This window comes from Ambystoma mexicanum, chromosome 1p (genome assembly GCF_040938575.1).
Source record: "Ambystoma mexicanum isolate Mex_15411 chromosome 1p, UKY_AmexF1_1, whole genome shotgun sequence".
Lineage (NCBI taxonomy): Eukaryota > Metazoa > Chordata > Amphibia > Caudata > Ambystomatidae > Ambystoma > Ambystoma mexicanum.
The window spans coordinates 404,686,748-404,713,100 of record NC_090921.1 but is presented as its reverse complement, the minus strand read 5'-3'; the positions used below and the strand labels follow the sequence as shown (position 1 = coordinate 404,713,100).

At 48.4% G+C, this 26,353-nt stretch overlaps 1 protein-coding gene across 5 annotated transcripts in view; it reads left to right on the top strand.

Moving 5' to 3' along the window:
- Nucleotides 1-26,353, top strand: part of CHERP (calcium homeostasis endoplasmic reticulum protein) — a 1,035,077-nt gene that overhangs the window by 345,770 nt on the left and 662,954 nt on the right. For all 5 annotated transcript variants that reach the window (XM_069649195.1, XM_069649194.1, XM_069649192.1 and 2 more), the window contains exon 8: nt 9,967-10,525. In XM_069649195.1, the coding sequence (XP_069505296.1) occupies nt 9,967-10,525 (559 nt within the window). The remainder of the gene's footprint in view (nt 1-9,966; nt 10,526-26,353) is intronic.

The following is a 26,353-nucleotide window of genomic DNA, read 5'->3' as shown; positions in this document are numbered from 1 at the left end:
ATGTTGTAGCTGACATGCTATGTAATACATTTCGTAGTTCGGTATTTTAATGCCCTCTTTCTCGTATGAGTTCTGTAGCTTCCATAGGGCCACTCTGTTCCTTGTCCCATGCCAGAGAAATTCCCGGCATATGCTGTCCAACATGGCAAAGAGTCGTCTAGGTATCAAGTACGGGATGTTCGCAAAATAGTGCAACAGTCTTGGCAGTACCACCATTTTAAGCATTGCCCCCTGTCCCATCATTGCCAAGGGGAGCTTCACCCAGAACTTCATACTGTTTTCAATATTCTTAATGGCTTTTTCTGGATTGTGTTGATGCTCTGCTTCCACCGTGTGATACAAGTCTACCCCAAGATATTGGAACGTGTTGACCTCCCATGGAATCTGCAGGATCGGTAGCTGCTTTAACGGGGATCCCCCTATACCTGCCCAATGGAAATAAACAAGACTTTTTGGCGTTCACAGCTATGCCTGAAAGCTTTGCAAATCGCTCCATCACTTCTACCACATACTGGAGGTTCTCTTCCGGGTAGCATAGATATAACAACATATCAGCATACAAGGAAATTAGGTGCAGCACCCCCTTTATGGGGATACCCATCACCTCATACTGCTGCCTCAGGTATATTGCCAGAGGCTCTAAGGCCAAAATATACAGCATGGGGGACCACGGGCATCCCTGCCTAGTGCCTCTACTGAGTTGCCATCTCTCCGATATTATCGCTCCTGTCTTAACACTGGCCAGCGGCACGCTGTATAATAGCTTAGCCCATTTGAGATACCCCGGTCCTATACCATAATTGGTAAGGGTCGCGATCAGCCATGGCCATTTGATCGAGTCAAAGGCCTTTATTGCATCGAGCGACACTATCGCCATCTCACCCTAGTCTTCATTTGCATGTTCTATGACTCAGTGGAGTCACCTGAGGTTGTTGGTTATGTTCCTATTGGGGATGTAGCCGGTCTGATCTTGGTGTATTCATTTATTGATGACCCTCCTCATTCCGTTTGCCAAGACTGCCGTTAGTAATTTACTGTCCTGGTTCAACCTTGACAGGGGGGCCTGTAAGAGCCACAGTCACAGCCAGGCTTATTGGGTTTGGGAAGTGGTATAATAATCGCCTCACTCAGGGACTCTGGTAGTTTCCTGACTTTATATGCCTCCTTTAGCATATCTAAGAGCGGGGGGAAGCATCTAGTTTTAATACATTTTATAGAATTCGCTAGGGAGTCCGTCGGTCCCTGGGGTCTTATTAGTGGGTAGCTGCCTCACTACCTCCTCCAATTCCTCTAGGGTAATGGGTGCGTCCAGCTCCTCTCTCTCTCTCCCACGCTAATCTGTGGCAATCCAATGTCCTCTAGTGTTTCTCCTATTTACTTGCTGTCGCTTCCCTCCTTGTCTCCATATAGGAGCCGGTAATAATCTGCAAATTCCTGATTAACTCCCTCTTGGGTGTCTACTATGCACCCATCTTCCTTCACTATCGTTCTAATTGTAGGTCTGGGAGTCTCGCTTTTATATAGCCATGCCAGAACTTTCCCTGGTTTGCCACCCCCCCCCCTTGCATGCTGTCTCTCTCTGTACTTTTTGTAATTCAGGTTGCATAACCGTTCCCAGTATCCCGTGCATTTCTGTTGCAGCCTAAGTACTTCTTCATTGTCCTCTTTGGTATTACCTCCCCTTTGCAACACTATTTCTAGCTCTGTTTACACTTCCTGTAGTTCGACCATGATCCTTCCTTGTAGTCCCTTTGACTTTGCTATGGCTATCCCCCTCATTACCACTTTAAAGGCTTCCCAGAGCGTGCCCGCTGTCTCAACGCTACCAGTGTTGATCTCGAAATAACTTATTTCCTCTCTCATGTCCTTCCTGAAAATATTGTCTTTGAAGGTCTCTGCTCGTAGGCGCCATGTTGGTATCTTTGCTCTCGGGGTCGGTATTGCCATACTAGTATCAACGGCGAATGGTCGGACAGGACCCTCGCCTTATTTTCTACTTGCGCTATTTGTGTCATTAGTCCATGTGTAACGAACACCTAGTCCGGTCTAGTATGTAGGTTCTGGGGGCTGAATAATGCGAATATTGTCTATCCTGCGGGTGGTGTGACCTCCATGCATCATCTGACCCAAAGTCCGCTAACAATGACTGCAATGTCCTGGCAGCTGGGGTGGGTCTGTCTATTTTGGTATCCAAGCTATCTATTTTCGGGTTTAGTACACAATTAGTCTCCTCCCCAGATCACCGCCCCCCCCTAAGCTCAGCCCGAGTTTATTATATAAAGTTCTAAAGTATGTCGTCGTGTCCTGATTTGGGGCATATGTGTTTGACACATTTCCTTGTTTTCCACCATCCCCTTTATTATTACCATCCTCCCATCTGGCTCCACTGTAGATTGTAGTAGCTGATACGGGACATGAAGTGCCACCAAAGTAATTACCCCTCTGGCATAGGCCGAATATGTTGCACCTACTACTGTCCCCTTCCACTTCTTTCGGATCACCTCCAGCTTTTCTTGCGTTAAGTGTGTCTCTTGTAGCAAGGCTATGTCAATTTTCTGCCTGCGCAGATGCATCATAACCTTATTCCTTTTTAAATAGCTATTGAGCCCCCTAACATTACTATTTTAAGGTCTCCCATAACATTGGATTCCCGCTCTTCACTCCACAAGCACAATCCCTTGCTCATTACATGTAGGCTTGTTCCCTAACTCCTCTTACCCCAACTCCTGTCCCTCCCCCAGCCCCTCCCGCCCCCAACTCCCCACTCCCCACTCCACAGCCCCCTCGCCCCCTCAACTGTTGCCCAGCTCCATCCCTGGATATCAGGATTCCCCACATCTAGTCCCTTTCTTGGCGCTGCCTGTACTTGGGTCTCAGTGGGGAGATGCTGCCCTATCGGCGCACCTACTATTTCCACTAATGGGTATAAAGCACGTATATCCTGTAGCTCCGATATATCTGTAAGGCACAGCGCCATGCTTCACATATTCGGATTGATTGTCTATATTCCAGTCCGCAGTGCTCATTAGCACACATATATATATGGCAAGTGGCCTCTGCCCCGCTACCATTCAGCTCCAGCTATCCATGTCCCTTTACGCTATGCAATGTCGCCCCCCCCCCCTCTTTAGCCCCCAAGTTGTCGGATCACTTAGCCTCTCCATCTCGATCCTGGTCTCCCTCCGACTATGGGCATCCGTGCGTGTCCAGCCAGCATGTCGCTTCCTCCAGAGTCTCGAAGAAGTGGGCTTTGCTCTTATACAGAACTTTTAGTTTCGCTGGGTAGAGCAGCATGTATTTTATCCCTGCCGTGCGTAATCTTCTCTTGACAGCCACATAGCTATATTGTTGCTTCTGCACCAGCATAGTATAATCCGGGTAGGCTGTGATCGTCGCTGACGCTCGAGTTACAGTACCACCTTTCCGGAAGAATTCCAGGATCTTCTCTCGATCTTTGTAGATTTTTGCAATTAGAGCTCTGGGCGGCGCTCCTGGCTGTGGTCTTCTAATTTGGGCCTGATGCGCCTGCTCCACTGCAAATCCTTGGGAGAGTTTGCCAGCTCCTACTGCCTGGAGTAGCATATTCTCTACATAGTCCGTGGGGTCTGTGCCTTCCTCCCCTTCCGGCCGGCCCACCACGCGTATGTTGCTCTGTCTAGCTCGTCCTTCAGCTTCTTCTGCACGCTTTTCCAAAGTCGCCACTTACTGTTTCAGTACGTGGACCTCTTTTGCGTTAGTGGTGCTTAGTTTCTCATTCCTCTTCGAGGCGCTTTCCAAGCTGCTGGTTCTGTCCGCCAGTGCCCTCACGTCTTGCTGTAATAAGTTAACATCTATCCCCACCGTGTCCATCTTCTTTTCTAGCGCTTCTTCCAGCTCGGCCATTGCTAGGTCCCACGAGGATTTCAATTCCGTGATAGCCCCGAGTATCCGTTGGTCATCTCTCGGCATGCTCTCAGCCTCTTGCACCTTCGTCCCGGACTGTGTTGGGGAAGTTGTAGGCTGTTGCGCTTTAGCGAATATGTCCATGGTCGGCTGCTTCACTTTGACTTTGATTCCCTTCTGGGCCATTTTGTGGGCTCTTTTCTGTACCCTAGCAGCTTACTTCTCATGGCGACACACCGTGCCACCGCTTTGCTTGCTTTCCACCCTTTGGGTCCCCGGCAGTGGTGCCCTCCGCCTCGCTTCTTGTTCCCAACTTAAGTCAGTTTCTTTCAGGCGAGAGCCCAGCGCCTTTGTATGCTTGGCGTATGTTATACAAGAGGGCCTTACTGTGCAGCCGTGCAGCAAGTCACTGCGCCTGCCTGTCGTCCACGTGTGGCTCTCCTTCTCTCAGGGCCGCCTAATTCACCTCTCCTCTGTCCACTGCAAACTCCACCCTGCCGCCCTGTTGTTCCCAGGGGCTCATTCCCCTGGCCTCCTCACTCCTGCAATGTGATGCCAGCCCCCAGCCCATGCTGCGGCGCATGCTGTGTTGCACGCTCTTCTGGTACTCCTTGTTTCGTGGTTTGGGTGCCTCAGGGTGTGCAGGCTGTGCATGTCCCTTGCTTCCACTGTATTGCGTTGTGCTTGCAGCTTATACTTGTGCATTCCGTGTGTTGCACTATGTGAGTTCTGCTGCTTAGGGTGCCCGGCTTCCCGGGGCTGCCTACTTGTGGGGGTTGCCAGTATCTGTTGTATATTAATAATATTGTCCGCCCTCCCACGGCTCTATGCGTGGGGTTATCTCCCCTTTGTTTGTGTGATAGGGTGGTGACTGGCAGCTGCTTTCCCATCCACTTTCTCCTTTATTTCCGCCTCTCCCATGCGTTACTCGTGTGGGTCGTCTGTATGTTGCGCCGTCCCGCGGGGCCACAGAATGTCTAATATCTTCCAGTCTACTTGTTCCCTGTTGTTGCCACGCGATCCCTGTATGTGCGATCAGCTGGTTATGGAGCGTTCATCACCACGGCCGGACTTCGGGGTTCTGTCTGCGAGCACGACCGCCCTTCTGAGATCCGTCCGCGCTAGGCGTTCGGATGCCTGCAGCTGCGGTCCTTTGTGCTAGCTCCTAGCCGCCCCGCTGCAGCGCCACCCACTCCTTATAGTGGGGGAAAGGGTCTTTCGTTGCGGATTGCTTCGGCAGAGTACCTGATTCGCGTGTCACTGGGCTTCTGACTTTCTCAGGTCCCTGGTGCTGCGCGCTCCATGTTGGGCTCAACCGCCGCAGCCCCCGCTGCTCACCGTGATACTCTCCAGGGGGAGGGGATTCCCAGTCTTCGTGCGCCAGTAGAGCTGCACCCTCCTCTTCCCCTGTTGGGGCACGGCTACCAGCGGTCCTCAAGCCGCCTCTGGGCAGTCAGCCGTTCTCAGCTCACTCAGTGGCTGCAGGCCAGCAACCCGCTCGCCACTTGTATCTGATGCTGCTGAGGATTCCTTTGTTCTAGCCCGCCGCCATTTTGGCGTCAATTGCACTGTGCCGGTCCGGGATACAAAGTCACACAACTCTTGCTACTTTGTCTCTTGCCTTCCATCGACCTGCTCACTCTGTGCATGGATTGCTCACACACTTTTCCATGTATTTTGGTGTTTGAATCGGCCGTTTAAACGCATGCATTACTCCGGATCAATTTGTCGGATCACAGAGCTCTTAAGCATTGCAGCCTATTCCATGGCTGCTTAGCCATACCCCCCGAAACCTATACAGTTAGTGATTGCAGGCTGCAACCTATGGTAAGCAAATAGTTGACGTTTTTCTGAGGTTTTTAAGAGATGTCATTACATTGGCATGTGACTGGCTTTAGTCACAGGGTCAAGCTCAATTGGAGAACTAACCCAGTGGTGCATAAGGTGAGGCAGTTGCCTGTTATATATGAGGGGTGAGGTGGAGCAAGAGTTCAGAGGTTGTGTGGGGGGGAAGGCATCATTGAAACGAGTGTCTGTCGCCCATCGTGGTAACCCCAAAGACAGATGGCAAGATGTGTAAGTCGTGTATGTGCTGACATAACGTGATGTGAATAAGGTGATATGGGTGGACCGGTATCACCTTCTGAAACATTTCTAATATGTTGGCAACTATGGGTAAAATAAGGTGTTTACGATAGATCTTTCGTCCACGTACCTTTTAGGTGGATCTACATCCACAGTCAAGACATGTCACATCTATAACACTGATGGGGTGCGTATCAATATAGGCGCATGCCGTTTGGCCTGGAATCCGTGAGTGCCTTATTCCAGAGTATTATGGAAAATGTGTTCAAGGGGGATCAATGGCATGCATTTCTTTGAGTGTGACATATTGGTGGGTGTGCGTGGGACTAGGAGGAACAGTACAGGTTGTTGGTGCTGGCTTATTGCAGGAGGCAGTGTAATACAGTGAAAAAAGATTGCAGGTTCAAAGTGAAGGTCACGTTTCTAGGGCATGTGGTGACTGGAGAATGGTCAAAGCCTAAACCAGAGTTGTTTAAAGCGATAAGGGAGGTGTGTAGGCCAGAAAACAAGGAACATCAGAGATTGTTTTGGGGACTCGTGGAGCTTTATGGCCAGTTTGTTCCAAATTTCTCTGAGAAGATGGCAGATTTGAGTGAAGTGTTAAGGAAAGGAAGGAGTTGGAGTTGTCCAACGTGATGGAAGAAGCATTCAAAGGTATAAAGAAATGGATAATAAAAGCCCCCTCCTTGCATAGATTTGAGATGGGGGCTAAGACTACATTGACTGTAAACGCATGTTTGAGAGGTGTAGGTATTGTTCTTAGCCAACACCAAGGAAAAGAGGAGGTGACCAATGCATTTGGTACGAAAGCGCTAAATGAAAAGGAAAGCAGGTTCTTTGTAATTGAGAAGGAGACATGGGCGTGTTGTTGGGCAGCTGGGTACTTAAGGTCATATCTATGGTGTTTTCCATGCGTGGTAAGGACCGACCATAAACCACTGATGCAGTTATTTTCTTTCCAGGGTTTGAATCTGGTATGGGGGCAAACTCCCAGTATTTTAATTTCAGTGCTGAACATGTGAAAGGAAATGATAATTTGGCGCACTGTTTGTCAAGGTTCTGGTCATTGATAGTTGTCGAAGTGGCGATAGTGGAAGAGACTAATAAGGGGGTAGTGGGTATTCAGGAGTTAGCGGGTGGTGGTGGTGGAGGAGTGGAACAGTTAGATGGAGGAAGATGAGGATCTGAAACATGTGATAGAATAAACTCAGCGGGGTTGGTCTGAGAAAACCTGATTGTGACGTGCTGTGCAGTGTGAGCATGGATGTGCTCTTGCAATGCGATTCGGGTTTGGCCAGGAAGGAGAAGCCTATACCTCATCTAGCAATGAGGTAAAGAATCGTTTTGAATGCACATGTGGGGCCTTTGGGACGCAGTTTAACCAAAAGGATACCAAGAGGGAAGTACTGGTGGCCGGGAATGGATGAAATGGTGGAGAAGGCAGTGAAGGATTGTCATGCATCTGGGAAGAGCACCAAAATCGGGAGGGTGGAGCATGTACCACTTAAGCCAGTTGAGGTACCTATGGAGGAAAGTCAGCATTGATGTGATGGGTAAGAATCCGGAAACTGTGTTCAGTGAGGAAAGTATAATCTGAGTATTTCGAACCAAAGATGGTGTTGCGGAGTGGTACACATCATGTGGTGTTGGATGATGGTCAAAAATCGAACAAGCAAACAGTGGCCAGACGTTGCGGGCACACAGTGAAGTGGGAAAGATGAAGTTGCTGAGGAGAGTGTGAGGAGCGAGCAGATTATCAGTGATGGACAGGTTGGAGAAGGTTTGGGTATTTGTGCTCATGTCGTGGTAGTCTATGCAGTGTGCGGACCAGAAGTTGGAAAGGTTACGAAATGGATCAGGACGTAGAAGGAACATATGATTACTTTTACAAATAGTTGAAGGATTAAAGTTATTACACGTACAGGCTGTTGAAGTGATCAAAATAAAGACCTCTTTTAGGCTAAACCTGATGGTGTCATTAAGTAGAGTAAGGCTATACAGTGCAAAGAAATTAAGAGCGCATTTCAACAAACTAGTTAAGGTTTTGTTGCATGTATCTATTAAGTATGCTTCCTACATTTGTCAGTCAATCAAATGTGTAAAGGGCATATGTTGTAATATGGCTCACACCAAGTTCCACATAGCATGTGCATTCCAGGGAGAGTGACCATTGACTGCAAAGAGCCTGGTATGCCGGTGCAGGGCTCTTGCCTGTAGCCTGCATAAATAGCACTGTTCACCATCCACATCGTGTCCCTGGATCATTACAGCCATGTACGAATTACAGAGCTTTTCTAACTCGCATGAGCCATGTTCATTCTAATGCGTTATGCTGTTAATTTATATACACCATATCACATGCGTATGATTTATGAACATTTTGCAATCTGTTACATCTGTCTTAAACCCATTGATTTGAGTTAATGACATCATTATGGATGAGGTCCTAATCAGGCAGGTATCCTATTAATGTTAGCACAATTCATTTCTAAAAGGCCTTTTCAAGAATAGTGCAGTAATGCATTTAGGCATCTATGGGAGTTAAATCCAGTAATACCAAATACTCTGCATAGATGGGATATCAGTCATGTGATGGATGCCCAGCTTTGGCAGAACGTTTCATACTGGGTGCAATGCTGTTTTCAATATCTCCTATATATAAATGAAACGGGTATTTATTTGGTAGTTTTTGGAGAGCTAATGGTCGCCATCTGGCTAAAGTGCTTGTTGGTCTTGTGTAGAGCAATATAACTTTCTTGTGAAATTGGACAGATCTAGTTGGTCCTAATAAAAACAGCTTTATATCCAGAAAACAAAACTAAAGGGGAGAATAAGTAAGCCAAATAAAAAAAAAAGTCAGAACTCCATTAAAATCATGAACAAGTCAAAAATCTGTTAAAAGCAAAAAACCCAATTTAGTTAGGAGCTTGCAATTCAGAATTGATAATGGAGGTTTGGAGCAGGGCTGAGTACAGATGAAGTGAGTGCAGGAAGTTGATATTTAAACAGCGATGTGGGGGGAACCCCCATAAAAGCAAAAGAAAAGGTGCTCATCACAATACAGTTTCATGTTAATATTTCCATAAGCGATGCACATGGAAAAAAATACGTAGATAGTCACAGAATTGTTTGCACATTTGACACATATTTAACTGTGACATGATGTGACATATCATACCAAATCAAAAAAATTCTATAATTTCAAAGCAAGGCAGATCATAGCACATTGGCTCCCAGTGAAGGATCGGATCACATTCAAGACCCTTACACACAGGTGCCTCACACTCGATGCTCTGCCCTACCTATCCGAAACCATTGTAAGAGATACATCCTCACGCCCAAAAAGAACTTGGCATGCCAACCCTTCTATCAAAAGGGCCAAAGTAAGGGGGTATTGGCTTCCCTCATATAGCACCAAATCTATGCAATGCCCTACCCAACTCACTTAGAGCGAAGCCCTCCCTCACAGCGTTCAGGAAAGCCCTAAAAAACACTCATTCATGTATCTCCCCTCCCCATATCCCCTCTCTCACCCAGAGTCATTCCTTTACCCTGCATATTGTAACTAAGAATGTACTTCTTGTGTGTTATTAAGACTGTGCTATGTAACTAAGCTCATTGTCTGGAAACAGCGCCACGATGCCTACGGGCTACTGTGCGCTTTACAAATATTAATTATAAATAGCAAAAAGGGTATAGATGAGCAGCCACATAAAACAAAATGACGTAGTATGCCAGCCAAAAAGTAATTTCACCAAGCCTAGCAACGTTCCAATGATGGCATATCCCATATAAGAGTAGAGTGAAGGCCATTCAACACGCACACAGATCGAGATGGGGTTGGGGTGGGAGGTTACACCCCTTGTGCTCCCATGTCACCCCCTACTCTTGATTTCCCTTCCCACTAAAAGGATGTCAAATGTGTGGCCAGTGTGATGCATGAATGGAAACAATTTACCGTGTTTTACTTTAATCCTCTTTTAAATATCCATTTTCTAGGCTGCTTTGGTTGCAGAGCATTCAGATGTAGTACAGCCTGTCAAGCTGGCATTCCAACAGCAGATAGAGAGCTTGAAAACCCAACATGAAGAGTATGTCAATAGTCTGGAACAACAGCAGATTCAGCAGCAGCAGCTTCAGCAGCAGCTTCAGCAGCAGCTTCAGCAGCAGCAACTTGAACAGCAGCAGCAGCAGCAACAACTCTTGCAACAGCAGCAACTAGAGCAGCAGGCCCAGCTCCAGCAGCAACAGCAGGCCCAGCTCCAGCAGCAACAGCAGGCCCAGCTCCAGCAGCAACAGCAGGCCCAGCTCCAGCAGCAACAGCATGCCCAGCTCCAGCAGCAACAGCAGGCCCAGCTCCAGCAGCAACAGCAGGCCCAGCTCCAGCAGCAACAGCAGGCCCAGCTCCAGCAGCAGCTTCAGATTCAGCAGCAGCTGCAGCTACAACAGCAGCAGCACCTTCAACAACATGTTTCAATGGCAGCCCATGACCATGAATCCCCACCTCCGTTGTCTCTTCCTATTCCACCCCCTGCACCTGCTCCAGCAGCACAACCAGGTATGGTTACTGGTCCTCTTTCTTAGCTGTCATTTTGAACAATTGAGGTCTATCTAGCAACCAGAATTGTGGAAACTGTTTGTGGAAACATATGATATATTTTATTTGTATTGCGCTCATACACAAGTGTTTCAGAAGGCGACGAGGCAAGGGAGGGGAACAAGGGAGAACAAAACAGCGATCTTACTAGGCCCAGTGACACTGAGAACGTGCAAGTGCAGGGAAGAGGGACGGGGGGGATATGCAGGGGGAGAAGGGAGCAGTGGAAAGTGCTGAGCAATGGATAAAAAAAAGTGGTAGTGCACCCAGCTAGTGGCAAACGCTAGGTGTACGGCACAGACACATGGTGTCTGATTAGTGCAGAAAAGGGGGCGACTGTAGAGTTCCAGATATAGACCCAAGTGCAAGGGTTGCCAGGAGGCAGTGCGGGTGCGTGGCAGGGTGGGCAAGTACCTGGCCCCGAAATCGGAGGGTAACCAGGTGCATGATGGCAAGCAGAACAGATGAACGGGGGAGAGGAGGAGAGAAGGAAGAAGCAAAGAGGACGATCTTGAGCTGCTTCCGGAACCTGAGATGGTTCTCCTCAAGTTTCAGAGTGGCAGGGAGGCTGTTCCAGAGGGAGGCCCCAGCCGAGGACAGATCTACCCCCAGCTCGTTTCTTTGAGAAACAACTGACCCTGAGGGAGTTGGAGGTGGAGGAGCGAAGAGCTTGAGGGGGAGTTGAAGGTATTTTGGACCCAGGCCCCAGAAAGCCTTGTGGACAATGCAGAGTCTTAACTTTAATACTTGCAGCCACTGGGAGCCAATGGAGAGATTTCAGGGCTTTAGAGATACGATCCCAGGGCTTGAGGCTAAACGAAAGACTCGCAGTGACTTGTCTTTATCCTCAAGCCCTGGGATCGTATCTCTGCAGCCCTGAAATCTCTTAATGAGTTACAAAGGGCAGAGAGTAGAAGCAGGTAGATTTATAAAGAGGCTGTTGCAGTAGTCCAGCCTAGAGAGAACCAGGGCCCGAGAGAGAGTGAGCTTCAGGGGGAAGGAGAGGAAAGGTAGAATACCTCTGAGGAGGTGCAGTTGGAAGTTTGACTTTTTACAGACAACAGATGTGGACAGAAAAGGAAAGCGTGGAGTTGAAGACTACCCCGAGGTTCTTAGCCTCGCAGGTGGGGGTAAGAGTAGGGCCAAGGGATGCTGCCAGAGAGTGAAAAGGAAAGGAGGGTGAAGGTGTGCCGTGGGGGGGAGAATCTCTATCTTGCTGGTATTAAGGCAGAGATCGTTGGTGGCACACCACTCCTGAATAGCAGACAGACAATCTGAGATGAGAGAAGAGGTGGCGGCCGACGGAAGCCTGAAAATGAGTTGGCATCTGCATAGCACTGAAAATATGAGCCGAGAGTGGCAATGTGATGGGTAAGAGTTGCCAGGTATTGATTGAAAAGCCCTGGTGAGAGGTTAGACCCCTGGGGACACCGCAGGTAGAGAGAGAGAGATAGAGGAAAGGAAGAATATGTTGATATGTTGATATATTGATATAATTCTAAACTGTGTGCACATTAAAGTAATTACTGCAAAGTGTAAGTAAAAGCACTGAGGGCTAGAAAAGATGTTCTACTTGCTGCTTTCCTACCATAGACTTCTATAGCACATGCTTTCTTAAGGCTTTGTTTTTGACTCCTGCCGTTTGGAGGCAAGTAAAGCTGCCTGCTATACTTCACTTGCTTTGTGCTCATTTTTATGGGAAGATTGATCACTCCATAAAAACAATCAGTGCTGAGAGACTTGGTCTCTCCTTATGGATTTCTTATATTTTTACAACAAGGCATCACCGTAAACTACTTTCAGGATCCTTTATTTCCTTATAACTTTCTTTTTTTAACTTTTAGGTGTCAAATGCAATGTGTCCAGGTTGGGCTTGTGGCAGCAGATTTTTCTACTGTGTTTTAAACTTTTTACTCATGCACATTTGCAATTACTGCAAATGACTCCTAAGACGGACATGCCGTGAGGTTTTCACCTGTCCTGGCTATTTTCTTCTTAATGCCCTCTCAGGTCCTGAATTTCTTTATATGGAATGCCCTTTTCGGGGAACGCTGCTACTTTTGCCAGCTAAGGAGTGGGCCTGTGTGTGTGGCTGGAGGTGGGGGCTGGAACTGTCTGGTCCCAGACCACATCATGTGTTGTCTGTTGCTGAGCAGATTGTGTGGCCAATGGCTATCTACAATAAAACATTTTAAAGCATATTTTTACTAAATTTCACATAATAGGAAAGGAACATAAACATACACACCCCTCCAACCCCCCCCCCCCACGGGCAGGGCTTTATTGGCTTGAACTTTCTATTCAGAAGTTGGTCCCGTAATGTCCATGATTCGTATTTTGTGAGGGCACCATTGGAGCATATAGTCACTTTGAAGATATCCAAGCACGTCCTCCCACTTTAGTTTAAAAGCGGCTTGCTTTCTTTGTGCCACGTGGATAGCCCATTCCAGTGCTATGACGTGCCAATCTAAATGCGTGAGGCCTTGTTTTTGCTTCCATTTGTGGGCGATCACTAGCCCCGCAGCTATGAGAGCAAGCATGAAACTGCATCGTTTTTTGGAATGTTTTTTCTGTTTTGGATCCGATAAGGCACATAACCAAACCCCCAAGCCTTTGGTTCCAATATTTGGAACATCTTATCTGTGCTCCTGGATCTCTTCCCAGAACGGTCTTATTATGGGGCAGTCCCACCATATGTCTCCATTCTCCTTTACCCCCACACTCCCTCCAGCAAACATTTGAAGCCGTTGGTTACATTCGATTTAATGGCTCCGGAGTGTAATGCCATTGGAACATTATCTTGCACCACATCTCCCTTGTTTGAAAGGAGCAGGTGAGTTTAGGTAGTGCCCTCCAAATATGTTCCCAGTGTTCCCTCTGTGCGATTTATTTAGTGTATTATCCCATAACTTGACATACTTCCATTGAACTACTGTTGTATCGTCCTGTATCAATCTATATAGATTTGAAATAAATGAATTTCTTGGAGCCTCTTTGGGTGGTAATGGATTTCCCAAATTAGGTAATTTCTCGCATCTCTGCCGCGTTGATCTATGGGCTATTCAACCACTGTCTCATATGGTGGTAGTGATATCTGTCTCTTTCTCACTCCCAGGTCCCTTTTACATTTATCAAATGTTTTCCAAGTGTGGCCCTGAAACATGTCCCTCATTTTCAAACACCTCGGCTCCCTCCAGGTTTTCGAAGGCTCCAGTCCCAGAGGAAATTCCAGATTCTCAAATATCAGGAGAAACCGGGATGGGATATAGATAAAATGTCTCTTTTGATAACTGTGTCCCACACCTCCATCACTAGTCCAAGTACTTTACTGATCTTTACATTGGGAGGTCTAGGATCCCGACCTAGCAACTATAATCTTGAGAGCTGTGTCCCAGCTGTTGCTCTATCTTGTCGGAACCATATTTTCTGACCGCCGCTTCATAATATTTGTGAAAATCAGGGATGCCTATAACACCCCTTTCTCTTGGCGCCGTGAGGGTGGTCATAGCGATTCTAGCTGGTTTGTTTTGTGAGTGTTTTAAAAAATTATTTAGGGACTCGAATCGCGAGGGCTTGGAAATGGTATAGTATTCTTGGAAGAAGCACTATCTAAATAAGTCATTCTTCCCAGCCATGATATTGCAAGAGGGTTCTAAGCAAGTCCCTTTTTACCTTTGCTAGTAAGTGTGGGTGCAGTTTGCCCATATAGTTCTGGCGGTTTTTTGAGAACTCCCAGATTTTGTATGCCGTTTGAGGGGATTGTGTCCTCCGACGTAGTCCACATCTATGACGGGTAATATCCACAGCTGTGCTGCTTCGGAATATTTTTGGCAGAGGGCGTCCTGCATCAATCCGTTGTCCCTCGAGGGCTTCTGTCAAGGGTCTACGTCACCGGATGTTATATATAGGGCGCACAGCGCCCGTAGCCTCAGTTCCCTTTTTTTCCGCAACCGTGTTTGCTTCGGAATCTCAGCGCGCTCGATTCTTCTCTTCGGAAGCGATGTCGTCTTCTACTACCCCGAAGTAGGGCTGTAAAAAATGTCGGGACTGCGATTCGAAGATGTCCATCACGGACCCGCACGACATCTGCCTCTGGTGCCTCGGCGAAAGCCACGCCACCGATGACTGCAAGGATTGCCAGTCCCTGACGTCTAAGGCCTTGCGGGAACGTAAGAAGAAATTGAAGGTAGGTAGGGTGTCTAAGCCCCATAAATCGATATCCGCTGGGCTTTCGACCGAAGACTCGAGGGGCGACTCTGCGTCAGTGAAAATCCAGGGGGTCTCGGTCTAGGAGTGGTTCCCGCCGTATCTCTGCCTCATCGAGGCACACTAGGAAGCACCGTCATCGGTCGCCTTCCCCGTCGGAGGACTCCGCCAGATGGTTGACTTGTCCCACCAAGTCTTCGTCGTCGGACGAATGGGAATCATTCCGCCGTCAGATGTTAGCGATTTTCGAGTCGCTAGGCACAGTTCTGTCCGCGCCTTCGAAAGAAGCCGGCAAGGAACGGGTTCGTCCACCACTCGCACGCCTTCGGGCTCGGGCGGTCAGCGCAATCATCGGGAGCCGTCGAGGTCCTATTTGGACAAGCGAGATCGCCGTAGCCGAGCCAGATCCAGATCCAGGTCCCGGTCTTCAACGCCATTGAGACTGTCGAAACCTGTGAAGCCTTGGAAGAAGGCATCAACGCCATCTGCGCCCTGTCCGTCGAGGGACTCTCTCGATGCTCTGCCCTCGAAGAAGTTGTCGATGCCGTTGGCGCCTCGGTCGATGCCGATTCCCTCTGCGCCCTCGACGCAGTTTGTGGAGGATTTGCCGGAGGTGCCCTGGAGGGCTGTGGAACCTCTGAGGAAGGCTCTCAGTAAGTCTGTGAGGCCTGTTTTTGAGCCCTATTCTGTTCCTACTCCTAGATTGGAGTTTTTCCAGTCTTTGCAAGACATTTCAGAGGTTGAACTGTCTGAGGAGATGGTTGTGCCTCCTGATGTCCCTGATGATCTTTTGTCCGGGCATAGTCAGATGGAGGAACTCGGTCAGTCATTGCATGACGTAGTGGCCTTGACACCTCTCGGGAGGTGGAGTTTGGCCGACCTGAGCCTGGGCCGCATGCAGATTCCTCCTATCAGCGTCTCATGTTCAGGGTGACAGAATACTTGAGGTGGTCTGCTCCACCTGTTGATTTTGCTCAGGATGATTTGACGGACATCCTGGATCAAGGTCCACCAACTGACCTGGTGTTACTGTTTTACATGTTTTACAAATGAGGGCGGCGGCTTGGACTGCTCCGGAGAGTCCACCGGCAGTTAATAAGTCGCTTCCGAAAAAATACCACCCATCCAGTGGTGACCGCTGCTACTTATTGGCACACCGTACTCCGGAGAGTTTGGTGGTGCAGGCGACTACGGCCTCCTCGAAGCAGTTTGCTTACCCTACCCTCTCTCCTGATATGGACGATAAGCGCTTTGATGGTTGGGTGAGGAAGGTATTTTCAGCTGGGGGTATGGCATTAAAGCGGCCAACTCCACTTGTGCCTTAGCGAGATTCACACACACACTCACTCTGTGGAACTGTGCGTCTTTGGCAGCTGAGCATATTCCTGAAGGGGAGGAACGGGATGGTTTTATAGCCCTCGTGCAAGACGCCAAGGATGCCATGTGCGTCCTTTCAGTCAGGTTTGGACATGGCAGACTGTGTCAGCCGGTCCATGGCTAGGAGAACCGTGATATGCAGGTTTGCGTGGTTGCGGAAGTCGGGGTTTGCTCCTGATGTGCAATCCCGTCTTCTGAACATGCCCTTTGATGGTGTTCATCTGTTTGGCAGCAAGGCTGACGAGAGCCTTGAGAGGTTGCAGACCTCCAAGCTGCAGCAAAGTCTTTGAGAGCTGCAGTACATCAACCTCTGTCTTTTCATCCAAGGGGACAGCAATGGAGGGGAGGTTCCTTTTGGTACTACTCCTCCTTTGGTAGATCGAGAGGCGCTGCCAGTCAAAGGGGCCACCGTAGGAGTACCCGGGGTGGAAAGCAAGGTACTCGGGTGCCAAAGGTGCTCGGGCAGTTGCCTCTTTGCCCTCAGGCACTGCTGCATCTGCTCAGTCATGAGGCCCATGATTTGCCGGTTGGGGGCAGACTTGTGCAGCATCTTGGAGAATGACGGACCATTACTTCAGATGTGTGTTCTGGAGATCGTAGCCCACGGCTACTGTCTTCCCTTCCGGCAGAGGCCTCACGACAATCCACTGGGGAAGCTCTTTGAAGTGTCCAAATCCGCTCCTTGCACAGGAAATCCTATCCCTGCTGGAGAAAGGCGCCATAGAACTGGTGCCTGTAGCGGAGAGGAACAAGGGATGGTATTCCCCTTATTTTTTTATCCCGAAAAAAGACTGGGGATTGATACCCATCATGGACTTCCATTGGTTGAACAAGCTCCTCGAGAAAGAGTTGCCACCTTGAACTTGTCCTTCCTAAGTCCTCCAGGCCCTTAAACTTCAGGGTTGGTTGGTGTCTCTAGACCTCAAGGATGCTTACTTTCATGTGCCGATTCATCCAAAGCACAGGAAGTACCTGAGGTTCACGGTTGACGACTCGTATTTTCAGTTTCGGGTCCTGGTGGCAGCGTATCTCAGGAAAGGGGGGATTCAATTCTACCCCTACCTGGATGATTGGTTGATCAGGTGGCGCTCTCCCGAGCAAGTCCTGGATCATCTGTACGTCACCTGCCACTCCCTTCACAAGCTGGGCTTCTCCCTCATATTTAAAGATGTCACATTTGACACCTACCCAGTGGCTCCAGTCAGTACATCGGGCAGTGCTCGACACATCCCTGGGGCAGTGTTCGCCTCCTCAGGTGAGGGCTCATCACATTCTGCAGATGTTGGACAAGTTTCAACGTGCCCAGAGTCTCCCGGCGTTCGAATTCTTGAGGTTGCTCGGCTTCATGGCATCCTGCATTTTCCTGGTGCCAGAGGCCAGGCTGCGGATGAGATTGCTGCAGTGGGCTCTCAAGATGCAGTGGTCGCAGTTCTCGGGCAGGATGTCAGATCTCATTCAGATTCCGACCTCGGTCGCCCAGGATCTTCTATGGTGGGCCGACAAAGGCAATCCGATGAAGGGAGCACCATTTTGGCAGCCATGGCCGCATGCGACGATCCTGACTGACGCATCCCTCACAGGTTGGGGAGCTCATGCCAACGAGTTGACAGCCAGCGGACGTTGGTCTCCGTCAGAGTCCAGACTCCACATCAATCTGTTAGAGCTGAGGGCCGTCGGGCTAGCCCTGAAGGCATTTCTGCTGTCTGTGCGGGGGAAGAATGTCCTGATTATGACACAGTACAGTGGCCATGCACTACCTCAACAAAAAAGGGGGGGGGCAGGGTCACTCCCGTTGTGCAGGGAGGAAATGCAGCTCTGGTTCTGGGCCATGAAGCAGGAAAATTCGATTTCAGCAGTTCATCTGGCCAGAGACGAAAATGCAGCAGCGGACGCTCTGAGCAGGCAGAGCACGGTCTTTCACGAGTGGGAGCTGGCTCAGGAAGTTCTTTTGGAGATCTTTGCCCTTTGGGGAACCCCACAAGTGGATCTCTTCGCCACCAGTGTCAACCGGAAGTGCGAAAGATTCTGCTCATGGGAATTTCCTCCAAGAGGAGCCTTGGGGGAGGCGTTCGTGGTGGAGTGGTCCTTCCCACTGCTGTACGAGTTTCCTCCAGTCCCCATCATTCCGCAAGTGTTGCAGAGGTTCGGTTTCCGAATGATCCTCATTGCTCCAGCATGTGCCAGGTGAGCGTGGTACCTGGACCTTCTAGACATGTCCATCTGCCCTCCACGCCGTCTTCCCCACCAAAACAATCTGCTCTCACAGGAGGGAGGTCGGGTTCTCCATCCAGAGGTTAAGTCTCTCCGCCTTCATGCTTTGTATCTGAAAGGTTGCGGTATAAGGATTGGGACCTCCCCGAAGACGTGATAGAGGTGTTGCTTTCGGCCAGAAGGCCTGCAACGAAATCCCTGTACCGTTGCCGTTGGAGAAAGTTCTGTGACTGGTGCAGGGTTCAGAATGTGGATCCTTTCCAATGTTCCATTACTTTGGTTTGTCTTTTTTGCTTTCTTTAGCCCACAAGGGCCTGCAAGTGGGTACCATTAAGGGTTACCTAGCGCCGCTGTCCATATTTAAGCGCTCGTCTGATTAATGTTCTTATTTTAAGATTGCTTTGACTTCTCAGTTTCTAAAAGGGCTAACTAATGTGTTTCCACCGTCGCCTTTACAGGTGCCGGGATGGGATTTGAATTTGGTTTTAAAGTTCTTAATAGGAGCTCTGTTTGAGCCCTTACATACTTGTCCATTGAGTCTCTTGTCCTTTAAAACTGTGTTTTTAGTTGCGGTTACTTCTGCACGCAGTGAGTTGCAGGCACTTTCCGCCAATCCACCCTTTACTGTGTTACATAAGGACAGGGTTGTCCTGCGGGTGCGGCCTCCTTTTCTTCCGAAGGTTGTGTCGGAATTCCATTTGAGCCAGAAGGTGATTCTTCCAGCGTTTTATCCTTCTCCACATCCTGGTAAAGAAGAGGAGAGGCTCCATAGGTTGGATCCTAGAAGAGCTTTGAGTTTCTATCTCTCACGGATGTCCCGGGTCAGAGTGGACGATCAGCTGTCTGCTGGTTATGCTGGAAGGCGCTTTGGCCAGACTGTTAAGAAACAGACCTTGTCCAGATGGATCATTTTGACGATCTCTGAGTGTTATCGTTTGGAGGGAAAGGACCCTCCAGTAGGCTTACGGGCTCACTCTACTAGGGGTGTGGCTCCCTCCACTGCTCTACAGAGGGGCGTTCCTATTCGCAATATTTGCGAAGCAGCCTCATGGGCCTCTGTCCATACGTTTGTGAGACACTATTCCTTGGACTCCATGCATGGGCAGGATTTGGCGTTTGGTAAGGCAGTCCTCTATTCGTCTATTTGATTGGGCATTCTAAAATTCTAAATTGTAAATTCTTTTCCCACCTCCATAAGTTGGTACTGCTTTGGGAGTCTGTCATAGATGTGGAATACGTCGGAGGACACAATCCCCTTGAAGAACAAGTTACTTAACATATCTGGTAACGTTCTTTCGATCGGATGTTCCTCCGACGTATTCCACATCGCCCTCCCAGCCTGCCCCTCTACTGATTTTCCTATGCGATTGCAGCTTACATTTCCACAAGGCTTTCTGCAGTCATACTGGCAGGAGATTGGTGCCACACGTTCTGGGAAAAAAACTATAACTGAGGCAATGGGCGCTGTGCGTCCTATATATAACATCTGGTGACGTCGACCCTCGACGGTGGCCCTCGAGGAACAACGGCTAGACGCAGGACGCCCTCTGCCGAAAATTTTCCAAAGCAGCACAGCTGTGGACATTACCTGCCATAGATGTGGAATACGTCGGAGGAACATCCCATCGAAAGAACGTTACCAGATATGGTAAGTCATTTTTTCTTCTCTGCCATTGATAATTGGTTTGGAACCCTTATGCAGTCCACTAATTCCGGGTTGTTCGACCAATTGAAATTTCCCGACTTTGACCTGCCATTTCTTTTAGCCCAGAAACTAATCTGAAGTCATCCAGTTCGGCCATTTATACAGGCATGGATGTTTCCGGCTCTGTAATGGCTATGAGCATGTCGTCTGCAATCGTCTTGTGTGCCAACCCCGCCATATCTATGCTGCAAATCTGGTCCGAATCACAAATTCTAGCCAACAGTGGTTCCATCTGTATAGCGTTAAGTAACGGGGACAAGAGGCACCCTTGTTTTGTTCCCATTTAATTGCTATGCTGCCTCAGAGTCCCATTCACCGTTATTCTAATCTTCTGGGAGCAGTAATTGGCCTGTACCATACGCAGGATTCCCCACCCCCCCTCTCTTTCCACTCCAAATGCCTTATCTTCCATAGTTCTAAACAGGAAGGGCCATTCAACCCTGTCAAATGCTTTCTTGGAATCTAGCGATACCAAGAGCACTGGTGCGCAGGTTATTGCTATCTTTCCTAGCAGGTGACATACCCTACAAGTGTTATCATGCGTTTGTAGAATGAATCCCGGCTGATCTAACCCTATCAATTTCGGTAAGGGGGTCCACCAGTCTAGCTGCTAGGATTTTAGTGTATGTTTTGGCATCGGTATTGATCAATGCTATTGGTCTATAGGGGCTCGAGTCCTTAATTGCGCCTTTTATTCTGAATGAATTGAACATTCTAGTGAGTCGTTGAGCTATGATCTCTTGATACAGTTTGTAAAAATCTTGCAAGGTATTCATCTGGCCCCAGAGCTTTATTTCGTGGTAGGGACTGTATCGCCTGAATCGCCTCTTCCTCTCGTTTATCCTCCTCCATCCTGTCCCTCTCCCCCTGTGTGATAGTTGGTAGGTTGGCCCCTTTTAAGTATGTCACTAATTTCCATGTCTGGATCATTAGAGGTATATAATGCTTTATAGTAACCGCAAAGTACCTCCACGATTCCTTCGTTGGTAGTTTTGTAGTCCCCAATTTTTTTTAATTTTTTTTTCAGTATTGTGTGGGATCTTGTTCAAACTTTTAATTGTCTTCTGAGCAGTTTGTCCGCTTTGTTTGCTTTTACGTAATAGTTGTTTTGTTAAGGGTATTGCTTTTTCTGCATATTTAGTGCAGTGTTTCTAGCTGGCCTTGCGCATGTTTCAATGCCCTTTGCAGACTCTGAGGGGCCTTTTGCTATTTCTGCCAAAATAACTTATTTTTTCTTCCAATTCCTCTTCCCAACCTCTCCGCTGCCTGTCCCATTTCACCTTCATTACAATTAGATGTCCCCTAAACACTGCCTTAAAGGTGTCAAATACCATTTTGGGTGCAGTGTTTTGGGAGTCATATTCTACAAAATAGGTTTTAATTGTATCCAGAATCGTAGTAGCCAGTACTGGGTCTTGCATCAAATTCTCTGGGAATTGCCACCCAAACACCTGCAGGTATAACCCCCCACCCCCACCTCTATTAGCATTGTTAATGGGGCATGATCCGACAAGGCGATAGTTCCCAGATCTGCATCCTTCACCTTTCCCACTAAACGCGTTAAGACCCATATATAATCTATCCTTGACATGGTTAAATGGACATGGGAATAGTGTGTGAAACCTTTGGTCTGGCTCTTAGTCGCTCGCCAGACATCATGGAGGGCCAGCAGCGTGTTGATATTTTATTTAGGCGCTTGGATGGCGCCAGTGTATGGTGACTTGTCCTTGAGCTCCTATCTAAAGCCCACTGCCAGTGGACACGTGCTACAGGCCAAAGAGACATCAACTTCTTGGAATTTCGGCAGTCCTCAAGGCTCTTCAGGCCTTTCAGCAAAATCTTACAGGTCAAACAGTGCAAGTCCTTACAGACAACCACTGCCATATTCTACATAAACAAGCATGGAGACACACACTCTCTGTCCAAGCTATCCCAGGAGCTCAAGCGGAACGTGTTCCTAACCTCTCAACATGTTCCAGGCGAACTCGATTCTCTTTCAGACACTCTAAGCAGATGCCCTCTACCAGAAGAACATGAGTGGCAACTCAACAGAGATATCTTAGACGGAATATTCTCACAACGGGGTCACCCCATTAGACTTGGACATCACAAGCCTAAACGCACAATGCCCAGATTTCGCGTCCAGGTTTCCCCAACCAGGGTACAAGGGGAACACCCTGTGGATGAACTGGTCAGGAAAATTTGCTTATGCTCCCCCATGCCCCCTTACACAACTCCTGAGCAAAATAGTTCACAAGATGCACCAGGAACAAGTAACTTTAATACTGGTTGCTCCTATATATAAGGTATATAAGGTAGTCTCACCCACAGATATGTGGGTGAGACTACCTTGGTTTAAATATCTGCTCAAACTGGAGATGTGCGACCCAATCAAGCTCCTGTGCCCGTACAACATGGTAACACAACACAAGGAGCATCTCTCCATTCGTGCCTTCAATCTATGAACTTGGCAGCTTGTCTCCTGAAGTCATAGAATTTGGCCACTTGAATAGTCTACAAAGGTGTATGGATATCCTAAAGGAGGCACGTAGACCCAACACCAAACACTGCTATTTCATTAAGTGGAAGAGATGTGTGATATGGTGCAGGTCACCAACCCTAAACCGAAGAGAATGTTCCCCAGCTAACATTCTACATTACATGCTTTACCCACTAGACTCCGGCCTAGTATTCAACTCCATCAAAGTACATCTGGCGGAACTGTCCGCTTACACCATTTCACAAAACAAGGTGTCCTGGTGGAAAGTTCCTGTCATTAAAGCATTTATGGAAGGGGTAAAGAGGCTACACCCTCCAATTTCCAACCCTCCTCCGGGTTGGGATTGTAATGTCGTGCTCTCCAAGCTCCATGGGTCCACATTTTTAGCCTATGCACAAGGCCAGCCTAAAACATCTGACTTACAAAACTGCATTCCTAGTAGCTATCGCCTCTATAAAACAGGTCTGAGCTGCAGGCTTTATCCGTACAAGACCCTTTATTCATAATCCACAAGAACAAGGTTGTCCTCTGACCACATCCTAGTTTTTCAACTAAGCTCATCTCAGAGTTCCATGTTAATCAATCCATAGAACTTCCTACCTTCTTTCAAAATACATCCAACTCAGCTGAAGGAGCCTCCATACACTTGATGTACGGAGGGTGGTCTTGTACTTTGTGAACAAAACTAAACCTCTAAGAAAAATGCACCAACTCTTTGTTGCCATTGCACCTGGGAGAGAGGACGATCACGTATCAAAATACGGCATCACCAAATGGATAGGGTAGTGCATACAGCTCTGCTATTCTCTATAAGAGTGTTACCTTTCATGCCGAGGGCTCACTCTACCAGAGCCACCTTAGCCTTCATTACAAACGTTCCTCTAGATGCCATTTACAAAGCTGTTACATGGAGTTCCATTCATACTTTCACACAGCATTCTTGCTGTGTGAAAGTATGAATTATTAACACCCAATCTAAAGCAGATTCACAGGTGGGACAAGCGGTTCTAAAACATCTATTCGAAGGGATTGTGTCCTCCGACGTATTCCTTATCTATGATATTTGTATCTCCAGCTTGCTGGCCTCGGAACATTTTTTTCCCAGTAGAGGGCGCTGTGCGTCGACGTCCGTCGAGTAGGTGCTCCTCGACGGCCACCGTATCGACGCCGACGTCATCATGCCTATAAATGGCCACGCGCAGCGTCCGTTGCTCAGTTCCGTTTTTCCCCGTTTCGTGTTTCGGAATACCGTTGCTCAGTTCATCAGTCGATATATATTCATATTTCCTCGAGAAAACCGACTCCTACTCGATGGCTTCCTCCTCCGACCCGACGACTCCTCGGTCCGGTTTCAAAAAATGCTGAGACTGTTGGGAGAAAATGTCGTTGAAGGATCCTCACAGGATCTGTTTGTGGTGTCTGGGAATCGAACACCAGTGTTCGGAGTGTGAGGAATGCCTATCCATGACGGCGAAAGCCTTGAAGGAGCGTAAGGGGAAGCTCGAGAGAGGTAAGTCAATTTTAAGTTCCTCGAAAGTTTCCGCGGTAGAGTCGAGGCATTCTCGGTCTAGGTCTCGAAGTGGCTCCCACCACTCGTCGAGGTCTAGACACTCGAAAAAAAGACGAAGAAGATCCCCTTTATCGTCTTCTAGTTCCCCTGAAAGAGTAAATTGCCCCACAAAACACAGCTCTCAAGCTGAGTGGGAGGAATTCAGAAAAAAGATGCTAAGCGTCTTCGAGAAAGCGGCCTCGTCCCCCTCGAAGTCAGCTGAGGGTGATACCCCAGGTGAAAAGCCCAAAAAATCTAAACGCTGCGAGTCGAAGCACCCGGCGAAAGAGTCGACCCGAAAGCGCCATGAGCCTTCGGGAAGTAAAGCATCTTCGACGCCATCGTCAAAAACCCCTTCGAAGCATAGATCAGCGCCATCGACGCCGTTATCGAAGGGTTCTTCGACGCATCCATCGATCGAGTCGACGCCGACATTGACGCCGATAAAAGAAATACCCACGGCTACTCCACAGCCAACGGTTACACCGAGAGCCTCCGACACGACGTCGAGCGAAGCATAGATCAGCGCCATCGACGCCGTTATCGAAGGGTACTTCGACGCATCCATCGATCGTGTCGACGCCGGGGTCGACGCCGATAAAAGAAAGACCCACGGCTACTCCACAGCCAACGGTTACACCGAGAGCCTCCGACACGACGTCGAGCGTCGTCGACATCCTCGAGCAGGATTCCAATCCTCTCGAGTTCTTCGAGGCCTCTTCCAGTTTTCTCGACGCCTTTGTCGGCGCCTTCGAGGATTTTTACATCGGCGTCGACGACATCGACCTTTTCAAGGCCACTGATGATGGCTCCCTCTGCTTTAGAGATGGGTTTTATACCATTTCACAGACCAGAGCATCCCCCCTTAACTTAATTTTTTGAAGAAAGGGAAGATTCTGATCAAGAAAGGCCTTTTGGGCTGCAGAGGACCACATTACCTGAACCAGAGACTTTTGCCTCTGAGGAAAAAAGGTTGAAAGACCTTCAGGATGCATTACAGGAAGCAAGTGGCCTAGACACTTCCCCAGAAGTGGAATTTGTCAAACCAGAACCAGGGGAACATGCTGATACCCCTTATAGAACCCTAATGTCAAGAATTATGGAGTTCATGGGTTGGTCTGTGCCTTCACCTGTTTTTCAACAGGATGACCTCACAGATATTCTGGATAAATGTCCACAGGAGGATCCTGTGGTTCCCTTTCATTCTGCTTTACAAAGAAAGATTTTAACTAACTGGGAAACTCCTGAAGTTGTCCCTGCGGTTAACAAGAAGTTGTCAGCGAAATATAGGGGATCTGCTGCTGACCCTGAATACCTATCTAAGCACCCTACTCCAGAGAGTCTTGTGGTCCAGGCTGCAACTTCATTAGGCAGTACTTCTGCTTACCCCACTGCTCCTCAGGATATGGATGATAAAACATATGCCGCCATGGCTAAGAAAGTCTTCTCAGCCTGTAGCATGGCTTTAAAATCTATTAATGCAACTTGTACGCTCGCTAGGTTCAGCCACACTCTTTGGGGGTATGCTTCATCGGCGGCTGACTGCATACCGGAAGGAGAAGAAAGGGACGCATTTTTAAATATCTTCAGAGATGGTAAAGATGCAATGTGTGAGTCCCTTCAAACTGGCATTGATTCTGCTGACAGTATTAGCAGGGCCATGGCGGCAAGCACCACAATCCGCAGGCATGCGTGGTTGAGAAAGTCCGGCTTTGCTTCTGACGTACAGGCCAGACTTTTAAATATGCCCTTTGACGGTTCTTCCCTATTTGGTAAAAAGGCGGATGACAGTTTGGAAAAACTACAAACATCTAAAGCAGCAGCTAAGTCACTAGGAGCTGCAATCCGACAAACTAATTTTCGTCCCCCAGGATCCTCTTGGAGAGGAAGGTCCTTTCGCTACTATGCCTCATATGGAAGAGGAGGAAGAGGACGGCCAACTCAGAGGCCAAGGAAAATTTACCGGTGGTGGACGGGGTAAAGGAAAGAAAGCCGCATCAGCAGGAGCCGCTTTACCTTCGGCAACTGCATCAGCCGCTCCCAAACCTCTCTGAGGTCTCCCATCACAAGACACCTGTAGGGGGCAGGTTAACTCACCATCTGACGGAATGGCAGGCTATTACGTCAGATGCTTGGGCATTGGAGACACTTGCCCAAGGTTACTGCCTGCCTTTTCTACGCATCCCTCAGACATCCACCGGGGAACAGCTCTCTGAAAGTGCTGGATCCGCTCCTCTTGCA